Source organism: Staurois parvus, unplaced genomic scaffold (genome assembly GCF_062004578.1).
Source record: "Staurois parvus isolate SC_StPar_1 unplaced genomic scaffold, SC_StPar_1.0 ptg000549l, whole genome shotgun sequence".
Lineage (NCBI taxonomy): Eukaryota > Metazoa > Chordata > Amphibia > Anura > Ranidae > Staurois > Staurois parvus.
In genome coordinates, this window is record NW_028318345.1 from 8615061 (window position 1) to 8632889 (window position 17829).

At 39.6% G+C, this 17829-nt stretch overlaps 1 protein-coding gene across 2 annotated transcripts in view; it reads left to right on the forward strand.

Moving 5' to 3' along the window:
• Nucleotides 1–4289, forward strand: part of GCNT1 (glucosaminyl (N-acetyl) transferase 1) — a 48124-nt gene extending 43835 nt beyond the window's left edge. For both annotated transcript variants that reach the window (XM_089691093.1, XM_089691092.1), the window contains exon 2: nucleotides 1417–4289. In XM_089691093.1, the coding sequence (XP_089547219.1) occupies nucleotides 1555–2838 (1284 nt within the window). In that variant the 5' untranslated portion in view covers nucleotides 1417–1554 and the 3' untranslated portion in view covers nucleotides 2839–4289. The remainder of the gene's footprint in view (nucleotides 1–1416) is intronic.
• The last annotated feature ends 13540 nt before the right edge of the window (nucleotides 4290–17829 follow it).

Genomic DNA, 17829 nt, shown 5'->3' on the forward strand with positions numbered 1-17829 from the left:
TCAAAATAAATTTCAATCGTGGTTTTGGCGAGATTTGGCTCAGTTGAAAAAAGGTTGCCCACCACTGCCCTAGACAAAAGGTTAAGTATTGAGGAGGAGCATTAACTATTAAGGAAGAGCATTAATCACTGATTCAAAATGCTGTATTAGTAGTGTTGAAATATTTTTTGAAACTGTGTATATGTCCTCTGTCCATCCCTGATGCAGCAGCGGCTGTTTTGTTTATTTCTTGGATGGTGTAGGCTTTAGCTATGCGGTCTGCCCATCACTGGCTTTTTAACATTCGCAAGCCTGCTTCAGGAGCCATGATCGAGCATCTGATCAGCACAGTTAAGTAGGCTATAGACTTCCGATAAAGTTGACGAATTATCGGCAGATAAAAAAATCGGCCTATATTCGGATAGTTAGTGGAGAAATCGGTAGGCCGTACTTCGTAATTTTAAGACATTTCGAAAATCAGCCCCGCTGGAAAATCGTCGGACGATTTGGTCGTTCGGCTGATTTTTCGTGGTAATTATGGTCAAATCGGCCGTTCTTTTTGCAGATTTACAAATAATTTGAAAAAGAAGAAATAGAATATCAAGAAGGAATAGATTTTGCAGAAGAAGAAATAGATTATGCATAAGAAGAAGAAACAACATTGTATCTATTTGTATCCATTTCGGATACAGATGTTTCTATTCAAGTACAAATAGATACAATGTTGTTTCTTCTTCTTATTCATAATCTATTTCTTCTGTCAAATATAGTAGTGGGTCTCTATGCAGGGGCACTGCTATTATGTTAATTGCCGGCCGTAGACGGGACGAAAACCAGCCGACTTTTTTTCACAATGGTAGTAACGTTGGCCGACTGAACAACTGATTTTACGATTTTCTAAAAAAAGTCGGTTTTCTCCTAGTCTATGACCTGCTTTAGTCTGCACCATCCAGTGCCCAGCAGGGAGGAACATGCTTGTCTAAAGGATTGCCAGAGATGTGCTCTTTTACTCTTGATCACCTACACACTCTCCGTCTGAATGGGTAGCTACAAGCGGAGATTGTACAGGTTATTCTGCTCTAACTGGCATGGGGTTAATTAAAACAGGTGGTGATCTCTGGAATGATACTAAGGTATTTATGGGACTAAATTTACAAAGAATTGTAAAGAGACCAGATGAAACAATTGAGAAATGGAAATTGAAGCTACTTACATGAGGTTATTTCAAAGTATGAAGCAATGATATAATTGTATTCAGAAGCAATGTGTATTAACTTGGATAAATTGCTTTAAACAAAGGAGCTAAAGCTGAGCTTGGCTTACAAATGCAGCATCATTCTATCTAAAATTCACTTGTATATAAATAGTTTGGTTTTTTTTTGTTTTGTTTTTTTAATTCAATCCTAAATATGACCTTGGCTTATTTTTCTGTTTCAGGAGCTGCTTGGCCCATATGGTTTAAAATTCTACTTCTGCAGCTGATATTTGAAGAAAAATAGGCTGTACAAGATAGTCTCATCCGTATTATTGTTTTTTTTTTTTTTTTGTTGTTAAAGTGCTCCATTAATTTTTGAAATGCTGAGAAGAAAACTCCGCCATTGTAAAGTGAATTGCGTAAGCCTTTTCCTCTTTATAGCTCTTACAGTTGTGACTCTTACACTTTTTAAGAACCACAACAAAGCTCTGTCTTTTAGTAAAAGGAACTTGGAGTTGGTAGAGGAAAACCAAGACCATGTCAACTGTACCAAAATCATTAAGGGGGACATTGAGGAAATTCAGACTTCCAAACTGGACCTGCTAAGAGTGGATTACAAAAAAAGGCACAACCGGCTGACTGAAAAAGACTTCATCAATCTGACAAAAGACTGCAACTCATTTACTAAAAATCGTAAATATATCCTCTATCCCCTTAGTCGGGAGGAGAGTGAATTTCCTATAGCCTATTCGATAGTGGTGCACCATAAAATTGACATGCTGGAAAGACTTTTACGCAGCATTTATACGCCTCAGAACTACTACTGCATCCATGTTGATAAAAAGTCTTCAGAATCCTTTTTGTCTGCAGTGAAGGCAATTGCATCTTGCTTTGAAAATGTCTTTATTGCATCTGAGCTAGAGAATGTGGTGTACGCATCCTGGACACGGGTTCAGGCTGACCTCAACTGCATGAAAGATTTATACAAAGCCAATGCACAATGGAAGTACCTAATAAATCTTTGTGGCATGGACTTCCCTATAAAGACCAACAGGGAAATAGTACAAATGTTAAAAGCGTTAAAAGGAGAGAACAGTCTAGAAAGTGAAAAGATGCCAGTACACAAAGAAAGCAGGTGGCGAAAACACTATGACATCGCAAACGGCGGTATTCATAAAACAGACATTGACAAAGAACCTCCACCTTCTCAGATTCCAGTATTTTCTGGCAGTGCCTACTTCATTGTCAGTAGGGCATTTGTTGGGAATGTTTTGGAAAATAATAAAGCTAGAACGTTTTTAGAATGGTCCAAGGATACCTATAGCCCGGATGAATTTTTGTGGGCTACCCTACAAAGAATTCCAGATGTGCCTGGATCCGTCCCTGCAAATAGTAAATATGATGTATCTGACATGAATTCCATAGCCAGGTTTGTGAAATGGGAATACTGGGAAGGAGATGTCGCCAAGGGTGCCCCGTATCCTCCATGCAGTGGGACCCATGTCCGCTCAGTTTGTGTCTTCGGTGCAGGAGATTTACAGTTCATGTTGAAGCAGCACCACTTGTTTGCTAACAAATTTGATATTGAAGTTGACCCCGTTGCCATTCAGTGCCTGGAAGAACACTTAAGACACAAAGCTTTGTATTCTAATAGACACACTTGAACTGTATAAATGGCCATTGGTATTCATAGTGCTATAAACTTGGAATGTGTAGTTCTTATTTTTATTGATGTGACAAATCGACCTTGCACATTGCAAGTAGTACTAGGTTGTAACAAAAATAAATGTACAGATTTAGGCTATGCACTATTTCACAGCTGGAAAGATGTATAACATTTTTATTTTAACTCCGTAGGAGTTGCAGTGCAATAAAATCCCAGCTGCATTGTCATATCCTTATGTCCAGAGTGAGGCCTTATTTATAGTTGTGACTGTTTAGATAATGTTGACATTGTTGGGTAAAGTTATAAACACCAAAGAAAATATTTCGATATTCTGGCACATTTTTGTTTAAAATATTTATATAAAGGATCTGTTAACCATCTGAGGCTTTCCCTAAAAATTGGACCTTTTTATGTCTTACATGCAGTGTTTTTGATCTGCTAATATGTTCCATTTTAGACCACAGTTGAGTAGAATTGTCAAAGCCTAGCTGCCTGTCATACCATAAATTCTTGGAAACATTGTTTTGTTATAAACGTCAGCAGCCATTTCCTGGAATATTTAACAGTCATACAAACTGCAGACAGTGTCTTTTTTGCTTCCATGCAAAATTCTCCATTTCTTGTTAACTATGATATACACAACGTTCATAATGTTTATAAAGGTGCCATCCAGTCAGCACTGGTTCCATCCAATATATAATTTACTCTAAGGGATGTAGTCAAACATTTGGACACAGTAGTCCATTTGCCAAAATCATGTTCGATTCAGCTTGCTGAAAGAATTAATCAATCCCAGGTATTTAATTGTAAATCTACTGAGCCTTTTAGATAGGGGAAGGGAGTCCATCATTCACTTATGAATGTCCTCTTTTGAGCATTTGTCTGTGTAGCCAGATATTAACATATTGATTTTCCACTGGATCATCATGTTTAATTGAAAATGGAGTTTGTGTTAGAGAATGTTTGCTACAGCCAAATTTCACATTTTCATGAATTTGTGGCCAAAAGATGAAAATATTTTAGCCAATCTGTAATGAACAGTTTTATGTATAGCTGATGTAAAAATAGTCTGGTAATTACAGAACCTTTGCTAGAGTTTAATACTAGATTTTAAATATTCTTGTCAACTGAAATTTATTTAATATCCGTAAAATGTTTGCTGTATTTTGATGCACAGTTCTTTTTAGGCATTTCAGCAAGCCTTCATTTTTTTTCTGTTCCTCTAAATCCAAAGGCCTGCGTTTATAGATTTGTATGCAGAGCACTTTTCCTCAGGACATTTTTTAGTATTGTTAAGTGCCTGTCCAATGTTCATATGAAGAATATTCTATATTTTTCTACAAAATCAAGCACTTTTATTTTTCTGGGTCATGATTGTCAAAATGGGTACTATACAGTAAATGTAAATGGTGTTGATGCTGATCTGAATAAAGCCAAACATTGCTTAAATTGCATGAAGTGTCAGATTCTTTACAATCTCTGCCACATATTGCCATTTCTTTGTTCCTCCTATATCAATGAGTCTTTCATGAGTCACTGTTGGCATTAAAACGCAGATATTCAATGACCATGGAAGACCCCAATTGCTGAGAGGATTTGGAGCCTCCAGACTGTGTACAGGACAATTTGTAACAAATAAAGCACAACTAATGCTTGTTATTTCGCTGTATGTTCCTCCTCAACTCCTTACAGGTTAACTTCCTAAGTGTTAAATGTAGATGCTTCTTTCCCATTCATTGATGAATACAGGAGTACCGAGTCTTTCAGGTTTTACTGCTGCCTACAGGAGGAAAATGACAAACCTAAAATGCCTTTTTTTTTTTTTTCTGCTTTTGAAAGCTTCTTTATTTCTGCTAAATCACTGCTGGTCTGGTCTCTGCTCAGTTACATGGATTGGCCTTTTATAGCTTGACTTTCACATGCCATACCCAAATCCAAACTGGGTGTTGTGGGGCTAGCCTGAAAGCTGTCCTTTGAGTTCCAGGCTATGTACTGTGGTGCCTTCCAGACCAAAGTGTACTGGTTAAAGGTTTAGTCACAGCGTACACTTTTTTTTTTTTTTTTTTTTATAACCTCACCATTTAAAAGCAATGCAAACAATGTTGGTGTTTTTTTACAATCCAATATAAGATGACTTAGAAAATGTCCCTTTTGTGTTATCGCTGCCTATTTCTTTCAATGATTTCCTGGATTCCCTGCATTAAATGCAACTGACTCTCTACTCACTCCTTTTTGTTTTACTATCAAATTCTAAGGAGTACTTATCCCATGTTACTTTGCTGCCTGCAAGCAGGATTCCTATATTAATTATGCCTCGTGAAACTTCTGAGATCCTCTCTAGTTGGGTGACACAGCAGTGAATATTCACAGTGAAATGTTGCAAAATTTAGGAAATGTGTGGAATTCTTCACAAAGTAAGTTTACAAGTCTCAAGATTGTTCAAAGATTGGAGTAGGCTAGGAAAAATTCAATGTGGAAATGTATATGATGTTATTATTTGATCTTAGATACACTTTCTTAGCCATGGGATGCTCTCCAGAGCTGTGGTACAGCCTTATGAGTGACCCGGTCTCCGAAGACTCGCTTTGTGAGTAAGCTCTGTGGGCAAGTACTGGGAATTACCTTTTTAATGGGACAGCTGGGTGCCCTAAAAAAAAAAAAAAAAAAAAAAATCTCTACTTTCCACTGGTTTTACTACGAAAGGGGTTAACACTGAGGGATGGAGTGCCAACATTATCTGCTTGGTGGAGTGGTACTTGCTCTGCGCTGTTTGATCCTATTTCTGCTACCTAGCAGATGGGTTACAGAGTATCCAAAGCTATGTTAAGTTCTGCCTTGAGCTGTAATATATATGCCTGGTTCTAGAAATGTTGGGGACAGTCCTGGTCCTAATACTGGGTGGCTGCAGCGAGCACTTCACTAACCGTTTTGGTGCTGCTATCATGTACCCCCTGAGGTGTCTGACGCTCTCACCCCCCCCCCCACAAAAAAAATGGGGGAAAATGTCTGTATGCCTTTATAGAGCGAATATGGAGCGGCTGGACTCATATTCCCTTCGCTGCCATGTTCGATCACCGGGCTCTACTGTGCAGAAGAACCTGCTCCTCAGTCCTACCTGTTCATCGGTCCAGCGGTGTCCTGCTTTCTCCGGCTGTCTTTCTCCCCAGTGCCAGCATCTTCAGTGTGGGCACCCGGCTGTGACAGCTTGTGGATTCACAGCTAGGTGCCCACTGTGCATGCTCAAGAAGCGCTGCGCTTTGTGAATGGCCACCTGTAGTCTTCTGGGAACGGTTTTGTCCCACAAGACTACGGGGAGGACAACTCTGCAAAAGTGGTAGTGGGTACCTGTCCGCCCGCTCCCTAGAGGTCTGAAGTCTCTGGTCACCTCCTGTAGTATGTCCGCTGTCTCTGGTCACCTCCTGTAGTATGTCCGCTGTCTCTGGTCACCTCCTGTAGTATGTCCGCTGTCTCTGGTCACCTCCTGTAGTATGTCCGCTGTCTCTGGTCACCTCCTGTAGTATGTCCGCAGTCCATTGGTTCAGAATATTTTTTCTTGTTTTCCTCCTCTAAAATCTAGGTCTGTCTTATGGAGCGAAAAATACGGTATATTTCCACACTTCCCCCTTAAAATCTCTATTCAAACTTCCTGTGGCCTTGACAGCCTCTGAGCTCTTAGCTGCCAGAGCCCTGTCTGATGCTGAGTCTCTTAAATTCCCAGTGGATGAATCTTGTACACATTTGGGGACAAATTGGTTAAAAGGTGGACTGCTCTTCTCTGTGGATCCAGCAATATTCCTCTGACAAATCTCAAGGAGGATGCAGCTGTCTTTAAGGACCCCATCAATAAATGGCTGGATGCCCTTTCTAGAATGCTATTCATTCTGACAATACCTGCCCTGCAATCTGTCTTGCAATAACATTAGTCTGTCAGAGCCTAATAGGGCTAAGGCCATTAGGAGGGACCCACTGACTTTGGAAGTTGATTCCATGATTTTGTTATTTATTTATTTTAATTTTTTAGAGCATCTGGAGCTTATGGCCACAGCTTTGATCTACAGTGTGAGCAGGTTGTTAGAAGTCTCATCACATCTTCCACATGGAGCTCCTGTTGCTGAACATATGGAGGACTCTAGCTGAAATGTTGGGTTGCTTTCAAAAAGTACTTGCTTTGTATACCCTTTGACAAAGTCTCTTCAGAGATGCCCTGAATACCCTCATTAGGGGTGTCACCAGGGCAAGAATATCCATCCCTGGCAGAAAAAACCTAGGCCCCATCTGGGAAGGCTTACTTCTCAAGAAAATTCCTTTTCTGTTACTCCAGACTTCAACTTCCAAACCCAAGTCTGGCTTTCAGTCTGCATGCTAACCCCTGGCCTGCCAAAACACTCGGATAAATCTTCAGCATGAGGGGGTGACTTAACTTTCCAAAAAGGGGGAGCTCACTCTGTGGCAGGGTGGATTTGATTTAAATCACTAGTCAGTAAGGCTTGATTTAAATCATAGTTTTCTACATAGACTAATTCTTGCTGGTATAACTTTAATATGCAAGTAGATGAAGATTTTTAGAATAACTTTTCATATTCGTTTTTTTTATCCCCAGTTTAATAGGTTAATCATTCATATTTGGACAACTTTTCTGTTGTACTTAGGAAGGAGAAAAATAATCATTACCTTAATAACAATTTAAATAGATTTATTCAACTGAAACAATAACATTACAGCATATGTTATTTGCTTAAACATCCATCCATGTTTGTTACTAATTTGGCTAAACAAAATATATATATTTTAAGAAACTTAGACTGTCAGCCCCTTCCTCCTCACACTTAGTTTCACTTTCTTCTTGTGCAGATCTATTCCACTCCAAACCATCAGAAAAATATTGTTTCTATTCTATTCACTGAACTTCTTGAAACTTAGCACTGAAGGGGTTGATTCTGTATTCATAGGTTTGTAGAAGTTAGGATTAAGGTCTTTTTCTTAACTCTGTTCATGTTATAACATTTTTGCTGTGAAGAAGCATGTGATCTCCGCTGAGTCAAATTCAGTTTTGAGACTGCAAAAGTAAACCAAACATCTGTGATAATATCTTGTAGGGAGAGAAACTGCCCAATAATCTTACAAAAACCTCTGGAAGAGCATGACATTGTGAATGGATTCATGGAATTTATTTCCCAAAAAAATTAAACATATATAACCTTATTCTACATAATTAAAAACCTAATCTTTATTTCATATATTTTCCTTAAGCATTTTATTTAAAAAAATCCGATTTAAATAAAATCCGAGTTAAATAAAAAAAAAATCTGATTTTTTTTTTTATTTTTTTTTTTAAAAATCATTGCTTTTTATCCACCCTGCTCTGTGGTTATTCAGGTGTTCACGTATACCAGCACAATCTCAGCTGTGTGGGTGTGAAAAGTAGTTTAGAGGGGCTAAAAGCTAGAATTTCACTCCTGACACCCTCTTAGTTTCATTAACACCTGTTGGTGTCACTGCACAAATTAGCAAATCTCAGTGTGGCTCCAATGAGTCTTCTGGACTGTGGTGCCATTGCAACAGTTTCTACTCGTACCTACTTTCCAAACCAAAAGTGGTCATCCTCCATCTTGAACCTATGTTTTTGTTTAGGTCCAGAAATTCTTCATAGATTCCACCAGGTCTATCACAGCCTTTCTCCAGCAAGGAGACTTCCTGATCTGGTCCTCCTTTTTCTAGTGCAGCAGCAATTCCTTTGCTGTGGGATCCCTGCCCTCCCAGTTTCTGTCCCTGTCCCTTTCAGCCTATTTTCTGCACCTTAATTGTTCACCAAGGCACTGGAGTCTGTTAACTTTTTATATTTTATGCTTCTCATTATGGGATACCTAGATGACCTCCTGCTTAAGAGAACAGTTGGGTCATGTTCTGGCAGACAACAAAGCTCGGACCCACCCAGATTTTGACGGATATTGGCTGAACCTTCAGATGTTGGCGTTTTTAATTGACTTGTTACTTGGGTCTCATCCTAGATACCAGAATCTTCCCCAGTGGAAACTTCAAACTCTCTGCTCCCATACTCACTCTTTCAAGGCAAGACACTTCATCCCAGTAAAATCTCTGTGAAATTGTGAATTGGCGGTCTCATTCTGATCTTTCTGGTCAAGAAAAGGGCAAGGTGGTATTTATAGCCTAGAACTTTTTCCTAAAGGTAGTTTTGACCTTTCACCTCAACCAGGACTTTGTTTTTCTTTCCCTTTTTTTTGTTCCCTTTTTACCTCACAGCCACTGCTTCTATTAGAAAGACTGACTCTTGTTGGTCCTTTTTTATAAAGGAAAAAAAAAAATTCTTCACTATGGGTCAAACAAATCATTTGGTTATAGGTTTAAAGATTAAGTTCCACCCTTCACTGTGAATGTGCACTCTGCTGAATTTGTGAGTGCTTCCTGCACAATGGAACCATTTGCCAGATGTGGAAGGTATTCCTCTGGTCTGTTTGCATGTCCTTCAGGTTCTACCAGGTGAGTTGTCTGATAATTCACCTCAATGTACAAAGTAGTTGTGATGATATGTACGTTTCTACTAATACATGTCAAAGTTGCAAGATTGCTTAGGCATTAAGATTTGTTTTACCCTTAGGCATGAAGGGGTTAAGATGTCCGTTAGTTGACTGACTCGGACTGCTTAATGAGGAGTGAAGTATAGCAGAAATTGTGTTTAGCACTGTACAGCAAAAAGAAGAACCTGAAATTGCAATGAAATAAATATGGAAATCTTATGTTATTTTTAATTACAAATTATATATAGAATCAAATGAAAGTGAATGGAAACCCTGAATCTATTTTTCAGTATGTTTGGGCATGTTTCACGATCTAGTTTTTCATATGTATGTAAAGTATACATAAATATTATACAAGGGCTGTACCTAAAGTAATGTAAAGTAGGCATCTTCCTCTACAGTAATTGTTTGATTTTGTTTTTTTCTTCCTTTTCATTGCTGGTAAATAATGGATTTCAAGAAGAAATGATATGTCAGCATTGAGTTGCAGTCACTGACGATTCATGTTTGTGGTTGCAGTTGATGTTCGCTCACTGCGTGGTTTGTCTTCAATGCTGGTTCTCTTTTCTTTAAACTTCTTCATCTATCTGTGCACATTGCTCTTGTAGGTTGTGTCATCTGTAGCTTTCTGCGAATGTCAAGCAGTGAACACCCTTCCTTCATCAAGAACTCAATGACAGCACATTGCATCTGCTTGGAATCCATTCCTGTAATGAAAAAGAAGGGGAGTTACTCTACCAACATGTGAAATTTGAACAATGTACGTTAATGAAAAAAAAAGTTATGCCCAGTTTTGCATTACTTTCGGTACACTAATTATTTTTTTTTGTGACTCAGAGATGAAAGTGTCTTGCCTGGAGATCCTGCCAGTAACAGCATTTCCTGTTGCAGACTGACAATGCTAAACCACTGCCCCACAATAGACAGCAATGTTGTCAGCCTGATGTGCGCTCTTGTTGGCCTTTGAGCTGTCTATCTAATGGACATCATAGTTTAACAGCCAAAGAATGCATACAGCAGGCTGACAGATGCACCTATTGGTTAGGATCAGCAATCTCTAGAACATGGGTGGGCAAACTTTTTGACTTGAGGGCCGCAATGGGTTCATATGTTGGACCTGGGGGCCGGACCAAGAGTAGATGAATGATGTGTATGTGTCATCCATAGTAAGTATAGTAATATTCCCCCATAGTAAGCATAGTAATTCATCCCCCACAGTAATTCATCCCCCACAGTACTATTCCCCCCCCCCCCAAGTAGTAAGCCAAGTCCCCCCTGTGTCAATTCACTTACATTTGCTCCGCGCGGTCCTCTCGCCGTGTGCCCGCGCCGTTCTGGTCTTCAGGGCGGACTGTGAGAGGAGCCTAGCTCCCCTCACGTTCGTCACGCTGCCCTGCCTACACACAACCTGACAGCCAATGTATCACGCTCCACGGGCCGGATTAAAAGGTCCGCCGGGCTGTAGTTTGCCCATTGCTGCTCTAGAATGTCATACAGGTATCCGTTCTAGTACTATAGAAAAACTCATTAATCTGCGTGAAGGGCAGATGTATAAAGTCCAGATGTGAAATTCCACTTAAGGCAATTGATCATAGAGTAGAAGCCGACTCTGTTTTAAAATGCAAATGATAAAAGGGGGAAGAGCAACTCTAAGTGTAAATAATAAAAATTAATTTCAATGATTTTGTAATATTACACTGAGGTGTTCTTCCCCTTTTGTCTCTGACAAAGATGCTGCAGTGTCAATTAACTATTTCTGTTCCTTTTTTTTTTTGACTGTCTCCTAATCTATCCACCTTCACATAATCCCTGAATTAAAGAAGCCTGTCCAGCCTCTAATGCACTGTGTTTTTACTCTCTCCATCAGCTAATTTCCCACAGCTATCACCCTTTGTATCAGTTGACCTTCCCTCCTAGATTGTAAGCTCAAAGAAGCCGGACCCTCTGATTCCTTTTGTACTAAATTGTATTGTAACTGTAAAGTCTGCTTTCATTTTGTAAAGCGTTGTGCAAACTGTTGGCACTATATAAATCATGTATAATAATAATAAAATAATATTAGTAACTGATGTGCCGCCTGAGCGCCCCGTAGCATCAGCTACATACAATAAATGATCCTGTGTTCTCCAGCAATACAGGTGACTTACCCTCTGCTCCTGGAACTAAGTCAAGTTGGTCTGAATGTTTCTCAGCCATTCAGGAGACTGCTTGTATTTTTATTAATGAAAACAAGGCTTCCTCTGGCTGAGTTGGAGAGGCAGGCGGCTTACCCTAACAAATGATTTAAAGTGATAGTAAACCTGGAATTCTCCTTTAAGAAAACTCTATACAGTGAATACATTAAAAAGCAGATTTAGGATTTACATGCACTTTTATTCAGTATGAGATTATTTCCATCTCCTCCACAGAATGCTTTTCAGAGGAGCAGCAATGACAGCTTCAAATATAAAAGAGCCCTTAAGAAATTAAGAATGAGATTGCTTTGTTTAAAAGCTCTGTGTGCAGCAGTTGCAAATTGTGCTTGCTGAACAGTATTGGTGTAGTAGAAGTTTACTGTGACTGCAAAATACAGTGGTAGTAAATACTAGGTGTATTTTACCTTGCTGGGAGTAGAGAGCAAAGGCATGGTTTTCCGGGCCCTGTGTGTGTGTCTATGGACCTACACAGCATCACAACGTACAACGGTGTTTTCTTAACAGCCTGCTAGCTAAGACACCCACAAATGTGTTTGTGGGCAAAGGGGGGGTGTTGGCTTTAAGACAGGAGCATTAAAGAGATCATTTTAAAGAAGAGGAACTATACATTGTAGACTGTATATAAGCCATTATGCCATTATATAGTGCTGAATATATCATTTTAGATGCTATTTTACATTATGTATAGTACTTTAAGGATAGCTCTTTTAATCGGTCTATTATGTATGTACACTGCTCAAAAAAATTAAAGGAACACTTTGAAAACACATCAGATCTCATTGGGGAAAAAGTATCATGCTGGATATCTATACTGATATGGACTGGGTAATGTGTTAGGAACGTAAGGATGCCCAATTGTTTGATGGAAATGAAAATTATCAACCTACAGAGTACTGAATTCAAAGACACCCTGAAAATCAAAGTAAAAAAATGATGCAGGCTAGTCCATTTTGCTGAAATTGCAGCAACTCAAAATGGTACTCAGTAGTTTGTATGCCTCCCACGTGCTTCTATGCATGCCTGACAACGTCGGGGCATACTCCTAATGAGATGACGGATGGTGTACTGGGGTATTGCCTCCCAGATCTGGACCAGGGCATCAATGAGCCCCTGGACAGTCTGAGGAGCAACATGATGGTGTTAGATGGACCGAAACATGATATCTCAAAGGTGTTCTATTGGATTTAGGTCAGGCGAGCGTGGGGGCCATTCAATGGTATCAATTCCTTCATCCTACAGGAACTGCCTGCATACTCTCACCACATGAGGCTGGGCATTGTCGTACATCAGGAGGAACCCAGGACTCACTGCACCAGCATACGGTCTGACAATCGGTCCCAGAATTTCATCCCAATACCTAATGGCAGTCAGGGTGCCATTGTCTAGCCTGCAGAGGTCTGTGTGTCCCTCCATGGATATGCCTACCCAGACCATCACTGACCCAGCACCAGAATGGTCATGCTGAATGATGTTACAGGCAGCATAACATTTTCCACGCCTTCTCCAGACCCTTTCATGTCTGTCACATGCTCAGGATGAACCTGCTGTCATCTGTGAAAAGCACAAGGCAGCAGTGGTGGACCTGCCACCACTGCTCTATAGTGCTGGGCAGTGAGCATAGAGCCCACTAGAGGACATTGGGCCCTCAGCCACCCTCATGAAGTCTGTTTCTGATTGTTTGATCAGAGACATACTAGTGGCCTGCTGGAGGTCATTTTGTAGGGCTCTGGCAGTGCTCATCCTATTCACCTTGCACAAAGGAGCAGATACTGGTCCTGGTGATGGGTCAAAGACCTTCTGCAGCCCTGTCCAGCTCCATAGAGTAACTGCCTGTCTCCTGAAATCTCCTCTATGCTTTTGTTACTGTGTGGGAGACACAGCAAACCTTCTGGCAATGACACGTATTGATGTGCCATCCTGGAGGAGTTGGGCTGCCTGTGCAACCTCTGTAGGGTCCAGCTATCGCCTCATGCTACCAGTAGTGACACTGACCCTAGCCAAATGCAAAACTAGTGAAAAACAATCAGAAAAGATGATTAGGGAAAACAATGTCAGTGGGCTCCACCTGCAAAACCATTCCTGTGTTGGGAGGCATCTCATTGTTGCCCATCTAGTGCACCTGTTGTTAATTTCATTAATGCCAAAGCAGCTGAAACTGATTAACAGCCTCTGCTACGTAATGGACCAGATCAATATCCCAGGAGTTTAATTATCGTGATGCTCTACTCTGATTAAAAAGTGTTCCTTTAATTTTTTTGAGCAGTGTATAAGGAATCCTCTTCTTGGTTTCCCCACCTCTATGATTAGGCCTTTGTTGGTGAAACATGGCAGTTGGGTGTTTCATGGGCAAGGACTGCCTTTTTGGGTTTGTGGAATTAAGCTTTGTTGACATCTGTGACATCACTGGTATGTGGCTAAGTATCTCTTCCATGATGTGTTTGGAGCACTGACAGCTCTTTCATTCCAGCACCTGTCTTCAGGGAGGCGCAGCTTTGGAGCAGAGAATTTGTTTTTTTCTTCTAACCAATATTTAAATTTAGTGTGGACCTCCTTTTCCTAAAAAAAACAAACTAGGATTTAATACCATGTACATGGCCACCAAATTTTTCACTGTTCCAGTAACTCAGTGAACTCGACTCTCAGGCAAGATTTTATAGCTGTCTATGTCCCCAATTGGACAGATTCAAAGCCTTATATGTACTGGTGACCATAGTCACAGACAGTGAAAATTACCAGCAGAGGAAATATAATGCAGGGTACAACTTGTATTTAATATTTTGTATCTGACTTCATCAAGTCAATACCCAAAATAAGAGTTGTCATCAGAATGTAAAGGTAAAAAAATTAAACTGTTGGGTTTACCTCCTGCAGTGTTTCCTAACCTATTCTAATGTACCACCAACATTGCACATTTTGCAGCAGCCATCACGTATCCACAAAGTCATTAATAGTTTAGGTATGTTTAGCATTTTTTGCATATCTACAGAGGATTAACTAAACCTGTCCTCTAGTTTTACCAATAGTTTAAATGCACGTAAACTTTTTTTCACCTTTTGGAATACGTTGTGAAGGGTTTGAGTTGTCTCCTGTTCGAGTTTTTATAGCTGTCTGTGTGCTCATTGGACAGATTCAAAGCCTTATATGTACTGGTGCCCATAGTCACAGACAGAAAGTGAAAGGAAAACCAAATGTTTAGAGTTACCACAAGACAAGAAGTGAAAGGAAATCTTTCAAAAAAGTTCCAGTAACTTAAGCTGGCCATCCACTAGCAGATTTTCTAACAAACATTTGTACAAAAATTCTCAGTACATTCAATGATTTGATATAATTGATTCAAAAGTACAAAAAACATTACATTTTGGAATGAATAGACCTTTCCTGATGAAAAACCGCATACACTGTTTTGTGCATTCAAAAAAAAAATTTCCATCTTGCTCCATCAAATGTTCTCAGTACTGCAGTCAAAAACAAATGTCCATTTGACCCCACTACTGATTAAAATATCAAACTAACATTCCTTAAACAAAACAGAATTCTGCTAGTGTGTAGCCAGCTTTACTCTTCATTACTTTGTGAGATTGCCTCTATCTTCCTGTGAAGGGACATTTTCCAAATGCTACATAGACTGCAAAAATAAACTGATGGATTTCAACCCTACTCTTCTCCAACAAAAAAAGCTCTGTGTTTTAATATCACTTTAAAGTATAAATATAAGGTTCAGTTTTTTTATAAATAACAAACATGTCATACTTACCTACTCTGTGTAGTGGTTTTGCAAAGAGTAGCCCCGATCCTTCTTCTCTGGTCCCCCGCCGGCTTTCCTAGCTCCTCCGCCCTTCGAGTATTCCCCTTGCTAGGGGGGGTACTTGTGCAGGTTCACTCCTGAGCCCTGTAGGCTTCGCCCATAGACACAGACAGCAGGGTGTTGTGCTCTGCCCCCCCCTCCCGCTTTCTTGTCATAGGATTTGATTGACAGCAGCGAGGAGGGAGAGAGAGGCAAGAGTCGCTGCTCTCTGCACAGTGCTGGATGGAGATTGGACACAGGTAAGTATAAGGGGGGTATCCTAAACACAAGTTTTTTTACCTTAATGTAGAGAATGCATTAAGTTAAAAAACCTTGAGGATTTAAAACCACTTTAATGACATATTTGTGAACAATGTGTCACATTAATTAGTGTCTTTTATTCCTGCCTGGAGTTCAGCTGCCATATGTATTTCACCATACTAGAAAATGTGCTGCCACGGATGTCAACGGCTGTAAAAGGACCAAAAATGGATGTAAACAGATCTAAACAGATGAAAAAACGGATGTAAACTAATGAAAAAAATGGATGTAAACTCATCTGATTTTTCTTTGAAAAAACGTGACTGAACTAAAGAAAAAAAAAACTAACGTCCTTAAGCTTTGGCAATACAATCAGGCAGCTGACTGGTTTCTATGCACCAGATATTACACTCTCCAGTTTTATTAAATAACCCCCATGGTATTGCAGCTACTAAATAGGCTACAGTTCACTTGCTGAACTGCTGAAAACCAAACAAAAATAAAAACATACGTATAAACAGTACATTTACAAGGCCTGATGAACTAAAAAAATATACCTGGGCTTAAAAAAATACATAGGCCGCTACTGTCCTTCTGAAACACCAATAGCACCAGATGTTGCACTCTCCAGCTTTAGTAAATAAACCCCAATGTCCTCACCATACTTATACACACACAAATGTTGGGTGCAGGTTAACATACTCGTATGCTTTTGGGTTGTGGAAGGAAACTCAAGTATCAAACGTACAGTACGCCATAAATGGAGAAAGCATATACAAGCTCTATACATTCAGTTACCCAGGAAGGTATTGAGGTCCTTCACCCAGCACTGTGAAGCAGTACTGCTAACCGCTAGGCCACAATTCATATTTATCCCCCACTTTCTTGTCCTCTTTCACAGCAAAGTTTACTAATAAGTTACATTACATTACGTTTTCTATGAAAAAAAGTGAATTACTTTTGATCTTTCAGCATTGTTGGAAAATCTGCATGAGCAATCATTGGAAATTTTATATTGCTTGAATGTAAGGCCTCGTTCACACCATACATGCATAAAAACTGTTGGAAACTGACGTGCAGATTTCACTTGCAGAAACAAAAGTTTACATCAGTTTTCATGCACGCTCCAATGAGTTTTATACATGTTGCAAATTCCTGCGCAGAAAAAATAAGCACGTGATATCAGTGTTGTGGTGTGAACAGGGCACATAGAGAACAACAGATTATATTGTGCCCTTGCAGAATGCATGCAGAAAAACTGACGTCTCTGCACCATGGCGTGAATGAGCACTTAACTTCTTTGTTTTTGCTAGTAATGATCATAGCAGCTACTGAGACCTGTATGGGGACCTTACTGTGTACTGACACTTAAAATTAATACTGACACTTTCAAATTTTGTTTTGATATTTATACAGTATGCCCTTTCAAACACGTTTTGTCTCTACAGAAGACAAAGTATAAGGTCATTTTTACCCCAAAAAATGATAAATGCACATTTTTTTGCAGGGAAAAAAATATGCATTTATTATTTTTTTTTGTTAGGGACCTGTTGGGTGTAATGCCAAGGTCCTGCAGACTGTCTGTGTATCTGTCTGCCCATACCTCCGATACAGGCAGGCAGTTACACACTCACAGGGAGCTCAATAAACTACCTAGAGCACTCAACAGCACTGTGGTAGTTCATTGAGAACTACAAGATGACAGCTGCAAAGGCTGCCAGCACTTGTAGTTTTCCCATTCACAGAATTCTGTGAATGAAGAATGCAGCTGGGCGTGTGTTAAGATACTTAATTCTTTTTGTAGACAAAATGCCAATCCCATTGGATCCCCCCAATATCTGCATACCTTGGGTATGTCATGCAGTAAAGCCAAGAAATTGTAAAAAAAAAAAAAAAAAATATTGCTTATTGCATAAAGATATTCTAAAATGGCCACAGATTTGTTGGAACCATTGGAAAAGAATACAAATAATTGGATCAAAGTGTTATCTAAATCTAACTGGTTTCTGCAATCAAATAAGGAAAGTGTCTGATCGTACCATCTTCTGCTTTTTCAGAAAAAGTTTAAAAGTCTAAAAGCTTAGAAAAGAATATAAATAACTAGATTATGATAACATTTAAAACTGTTTTCTGTAATTGAAAAGTAGTCACTGCTGTTTAGTATCATCATGTGCACTACACTGAACATAGACCAGAGAAAGGAGAGCTGTCTA